The sequence below is a fragment of the Mercurialis annua genome, linkage group LG7, assembly GCF_937616625.2.
Source record: "Mercurialis annua linkage group LG7, ddMerAnnu1.2, whole genome shotgun sequence".
NCBI lineage: Eukaryota > Viridiplantae > Streptophyta > Magnoliopsida > Malpighiales > Euphorbiaceae > Mercurialis > Mercurialis annua.
The window spans coordinates 2144079-2150393 of NC_065576.1; the positions used below are offsets into that span (position 1 = coordinate 2144079).

The window sequence follows — 6315 nt, forward strand, 5'->3', positions numbered from 1 at the left end:
GAGATGATTCTAGTTTTGGAAATGCTAAAAACATTTAATAACATTAAAAAGAAAAGAAAATAAAAATTATTATTAATATTATTTAAATTATGTGATAGAAGGACTTACAATTGATGTTTCTAATAGTGTAAGGACTCAATTTGGAAAAAAAATGATAGTGCAGAGACCAAAATAGCATTTTTAATTTGTAATTGTTAACGTCATCCACATTCCGTTAACTTGCGCAACGATAGGGACTTAAAATAGATGTTTTTAATATTGCAGAGATTTATTTTAAACGTTTTATAGTTCAGGGACTTAAGTTGGAAAAGAGTGATAGTGCAGGGACCCAAATATGTGTTTGGCCTAAATTTTTGATGATATTGCACCTTCAAACTCCATTTTCCCTGTATATAAAGCATAGAATATATATGATACAGCTTCTAAAAGAAACAGAGTTCAAAGTGACCTTAATTTGATTCTTCTATTTATGTATAAAAATTTAAAATCTAAACAAAAGCTCTTACAGAGACATTAGTTAGGAAATGATGCTATATATATATTACAGAATCAAAAGAAGTGCAGCATGTAAAATAAATATTACCCTCTGTACATTGAGCCATGAGGTGATCATTTACGCGTCAGATCAAATTTGCTAGCTACTTCTGCCAGCGGACAATAGTCGACGCCAGCTACATTTTAAGTTATCGACCTGAATGTGTGTAGACGTATGGCAAATTTTCTCTTTCTTGCTTTCCTCGAGCATTTGCTTTCCCTTGCTTTGTCTTATCAAGTCGTTTACGAGCATATTCTTGAATCTTACGGTCATGATCTTTCAACATTTGTTCCATATTGTTTGTTGGTACGAGTAATGGACCCGAGACGTAAATCTTGCTTCCCGCTCTTGGTCCGCGACCATACTGGAGACAAATATAAAATGAAACTTTCAAGTTTATGATCATAAGATTAAGAATGCCTTGCATACTTCAATATAAATTCATACTTCAGTAGCTACCTTTTGATCAGAGATCAAATTGAAAAGAATAGGTTTACCCAATGAGCAAAACGATTTTTTTTTTTTTTTTGTAACTTAAAGGCAAAATGGTTTTTTCTATCCATAACTTTTATCACTTGGCCAAAAGTATCTCCAAGAAAAGTTAGACAGTCCAATCCGTCAATTATATTCAAAGTCCAAATCAATAAAAGTTATGAGATTTCTCTTTCAAAATTCCAATTTATGTCGGATTCGACACGTTATGGATATATTTGTCCAAATTCACAAAATTGACGGACCAAATTGTCCAATTTTTCTTTTAGGAGTATATATGACAAAATGGTCAAAATTATGGACAGAAAATCATTTTGCCTAATTTAAATCTGAAAAACTGAAGATATAATAATTCCGTTAACTTACCAAACTTGCTTCTTTAGTGGGGAATTGTCCACCACCCGCCTGAGGAGAATCTGCACGCTTGCGCGCTTCATGATTCTGACCCTGCTTTGTCGTGGACGCAGGTCCATCCGCGGATCCCTGAATTTCACCTACTTGTCTATTCACTTCAGTTTGTGAAGTATTACAAGGTCTTCCATGGCGATCGTCGGGCAATGAAGTTCTTGCTGCTACTAAACTGGATATTGCTGACAGATTGGGTCTACTAGATACTAAGTGAGGATTATCATGATCTTTTCCAGACTTTGTCCATCCTGTCCCTTGAACCAAAGGCCCAGAATGTGAAACTTTCCGACGTTGATGTTCTGGTAACTCACGCCTTCCTTCTCTAGGAGCTTGATTTTGCTTAGAGGGATCAACCAGAAAACCAGAGACAGTTTTTTCCTTGTGAGAATTGCCCGTATCACCTCTACTATTCGCATTGGAATGGCGCCTCTCCTGTTTATAGGTATCAAAATGTCATCGTCTTGCGAGAACTTACAAGTCAAAAGTGAAAAAGGTGAAAAGTGATGACATTTAAATACAATACAAATATAATATTCCTCTTTAAATTAGAGGGAGGATCCATGAAGAAAACCAAAAGTTACATCTTCGGAGGAATTTACCTGCATCATCGTTACCAGCTTGGAATTGGTATTAGATGCAACACCAACATCAGATTTGTGCGTCTCGTTCCTCCCAACTCCAGCTGCTTCTTGCCTGTAAAAACTAGAGATGTTAATGCAATGAAAATAAACAATTTATAGAGCAAACAGATCTCTCGTTGAGGAATTGGAGAACTTAAGCATTTTGGTTGCAACCCAAAACAAAACAAAATCACCCAACAACAATATAAATCTAATTGTTCTAAGAAAACCAGTCAAATTGAAGCAGATAGGTGATCACAGAATGCACAAATTCAACTTCTCTTTCCAAAATTTACGGTGCCTAATTTAGAATAGTATATTGTTTCTTAAGTAACATTGTACATGAGAAGTGAAAAAAAAAATTATAAACATTCATTATCTCTACTTTTGGAGTCCCTTCATGCCAAAACACATACAAAAGAACCCGAAACATCCACACGAGAAGTCGACTAAAATTAGAACGTGTCCTGGTTTATTCCTTTCCTTATAAAAACAGGTTAGAACAAAATGCTATTTTCCATCCTGAAAAACTGATAATAAAAAGGTTGAATTTCTTCCAAAAAGATATACCTTCTAGCTTCTTCATCCCGCACTTTTGCGTCAATCTCTTTGCTAGGAGGATATTTGGGCAAAATGGAAGGATCACAAGCAAATGGTTTGCATTTGAAGAACTGTTTTTTAAACGAAGGAAAGAAATAGGAGAGGTTAGAATGCAAAATATAATACAAGCAGTTCTCCATTCAGATATCAGAAAGCAAATTTACCAGTATAAAGTAGTGAATAGATACACATGAAAATATAGCGAAACTAAAGGATTAAAGAATGTAAATTTCCTAACAGATTGAAGAGCACACAGTCCTAAAGGTAACAAAGCCTAAAACCAGCAGTAAAAGACCTACTCTGTGGACAAATGCCAGTAACCAACACAAGAACGGAGTAACAAATACATATGCACAACAAGTGCCTTTGTCAGATACAGAAAAAGTAACTTAATTGTCATGAAAATATGCAGGGCTACAACTTCTGCATACCTTATCCTTGAGAGCAAAAGCTGCAGTTCCGCGATTGATTGGATCCATGGAAAGCAAGGTATCCATAAGTCCAACAGCAGGAGCAGGCAAACTGCAAAAACTTTCTGCAACACATCGTTTATATGGTCGTTGAGTCTTGAATACAGATGAATGGGGTAACTTTAAGTTTATCCAATAATCCTCTGGGGGCGAGCCGCAAAGCTTAAAAATCTTGTGCAATTGCTCAACCTACAAGGCACCACAATCTAAATTATGGTAACAAACTTAATAGCTTTTGCCTACACTTAACAAAAATTCATGTTGAATCCAAGCTTACAAAATATCCCACAATCAAACATCAATAGAAGATATGTTAGTTAACCCTGAAATTAGCTGTATGCAGATCAGGCTACACAATGTACAGAAATGAGTTCACTGTCAAAAACATTAATGAAAACTGCATTCAAAAGGTCCCAAGAGCGTCACTGTAGATATCTCTTATGTTAAGGGACAAAAGGAATGGGTTGATCACAACACTCGTGCAAGCTCCTCTCACTCAAATGTCCTAAACTACAATTGTATCGCCAAATTATAAGCCAAGATTTTTACAACTGTTATGATTCACATTGAAGAACATCAATATAAAGAAAATAAATTAATTGAAAGGTACCTCAGTTCTTCCAGGCAAAATAGGCTTGCCAGTATACAGTTCCCCAAGTATGCAGCCAGTGCTCCATAAATCTATAGAAACTCCATAGTGAGAGGCTCCAAGTAAAAGTTCTGGAGCTCTATACCAAAGGGTCACCACACGGCTCGTCAATTGGGCATTACTTTGAGGCTCAAAGAAAGTTGCTAATCCAAAATCCGCAATTTTCAAGATGCCATTGTCATCAACAAGAAGGTTAGAACCCTTTATATCACGATGCAGGACACCTCGAGTATGGCAATGATCAAGTCCACTTAACAGTTGCTGCATGTAGCATTTGATCTAACAGAAATAAACATAATGTTAGGAGTGAAAACATGGACACTTTTCAAACAGATAAGGATTGCATCTAGATGAAAATATGACTATATAAGCCTAGAGAATCATAACCAATTATGAAAACAGTACCTGTGGTTCCTTGAACTTGACGCCCGGCAGTGTTACAAGTCCAGTAAGATCATGTTCCATGTACTCAAAAATAAGATACAAACTGGAAGACGCCTGTGACGTTATCAAGCCTTCCAATTTAATTATATTGGGATGATCTAGCCGGCGCAGAATATTAATTTCGCGGGCCATAAATTTGACACTGTCTAGATCATTATTATCAAACCGAACTTTTTTAATTGCGACAATTTTATTATTAGTAACATCACGAGCTTTGTAAACATTACTGTAAGTTCCTTGACCAATCTGCAAGAAAAGATGACCATCAAGTAAAAATAATAATAATAAAAGATGAGAATATCAAGGGGTACCACACAGAATGACAGAAGACAAACACGATTTCCCAACTCTCGAGTTTAAGATTTTACAAAAAGTTAGCACAGACATTGAATAAACTTTGAACAATCAAAGGCACATTGTGAACAAATCAAAAATTAAACTGAACATTTTATGCCAATTCATAAACATTTCATGCCAATACATGTACCAAAGGGGATCACACGAGCTACCATACATGAGAGAAAAGTTTACCATTCAAATTTCACTAGATCAATTTCTTTTTCAGGTTGTATGCATAAAGTATATAATTCTATGGCACGATGTATGAAATATCATTAAAGATATTGTGGTTTTCTTTTATCACAAAAGAATTGAGTTGACAATTAAAACACTTCAAGCAACAAAAATTCTATTCTACATAATGAAAATAAAAACTTAACTCAACTTCTACATGAAAACAGTATTAGACAACAATTTAGGATAAACCATTATATTCACAACTAAATTATGCATCATATAAAGATGAGAGCATACTCTGTCCAATTTCTCAAATGTATTAGCACGCCGCGGCACCCATCCATTGATAGCTTCTCCCGCAGCTGCAGCAAGCCAAGCTGGCCATCCTGCGGCAATCTGCTCCGCCTCCACACTCTTCGGCACCCTCCCCCGACCCGGATGACCACAAACCGAAACATCAAACTTCTCGACCTTCTTCTTCTCGATCTGATGATCAATACCATCAACTTCATAATTCACTGCCTTCTTTACCTCAATCTGACTCTCTAACTTCTTTTTCTCAACCTGATCATCATAAAGCCTAGTGGAACCAACTGAATTCTTATCAATTAACATAACCTTAGCATCTCCACTATCTGATTTATACTTTGATCTAACCCCATCATCTCTTTTCAATGAACTAACATGAGCAACTCTCCTATCTAATGATCCTTTTCTTGAAGCCCTATCATTTTCCCTAATTTCCTTAGATGAGATACACCCCATGTTGCTAAATTACAATATAAACAAGATCTTCCAAATCAAATATGAATAAATACCCAATTCATCAAATAATCCAAACTAAAGACCCTTAAATCAAACTTTACAAAAAACCAACTACCAAGACTAGAATTTCAAATTCAAAGTCACCATCAAATAATAATACCCATTAATTTGATGATCAAGCTTCACAGTTAAAACAGTTATCAAAATCCAAACTTTGAAAAGGACCCACTAAAAATTCAATCAAATTAAACATTATAACCAGGAAAATGAGGATTATTTCTGGGAATTGACTGATCGACGCGTATAAATAAATAATACAGATTTAAATATAAACATTTAATAATTTTAAAGACTGGCTTTAGCCGGCTTTTGCTGGGTCAAAAGCTTTGATCTTTACATGATAATCTTTAAAATTTTAAATAGAAAATGATTAAAAAAAAATTGTCTTTCTTTAAATGTGAAGACGTAGAAATGGAGAAAAAGAAAGGAATTGGTGAAACAATTGGTAAAAAGGTGGATTTGGATGCAAAAAATTGAAAGTTTTGGTAAGGTTTGTTTGTTTTTGTTTTTTAATTTGATTGATACTTTTAACGAATTACGACTTTGACGCATTAGTAAATATTAGTGCAAATTTTATTTTTTTTATTTTTTTCAAATGTAAATTTATTTATTTTATCTTATTATATTTCCAGCTTCAGGAAATTAAAAATTACTTCCAGCTAAAAATTTATTTTGTTATACTTTGAGAACAATATTTGTTTCCTTTTTTATCAATATGTTTATAAACATTATTCTGATTACTTTAATTTTATTGCA

The 6315-nt window shown here is 34.5% G+C and overlaps 1 protein-coding gene across 1 annotated transcript; it reads right to left on the reverse strand.

Annotated features, from left to right (window-relative positions):
* Nucleotides 1-444: 444 nt before the first annotated feature.
* Nucleotides 445-6014, reverse strand: LOC126655623 (probable serine/threonine-protein kinase At1g54610). The gene is made up of 8 exons (XM_050349864.2): nucleotides 5032-6014; nucleotides 4180-4464; nucleotides 3736-4053; nucleotides 3087-3314; nucleotides 2626-2726; nucleotides 2035-2128; nucleotides 1394-1867; nucleotides 445-899 (listed from the first exon to the last, which is right to left on the reverse strand). The coding sequence occupies exons 1-8, from the start codon at nucleotides 5497-5499 to the stop codon at nucleotides 684-686; spliced, it is 2184 nt and encodes a 727-aa protein (XP_050205821.1). The 5' UTR covers nucleotides 5500-6014; the 3' UTR covers nucleotides 445-683.
* Nucleotides 6015-6315: the final 301 nt, after the last annotated feature.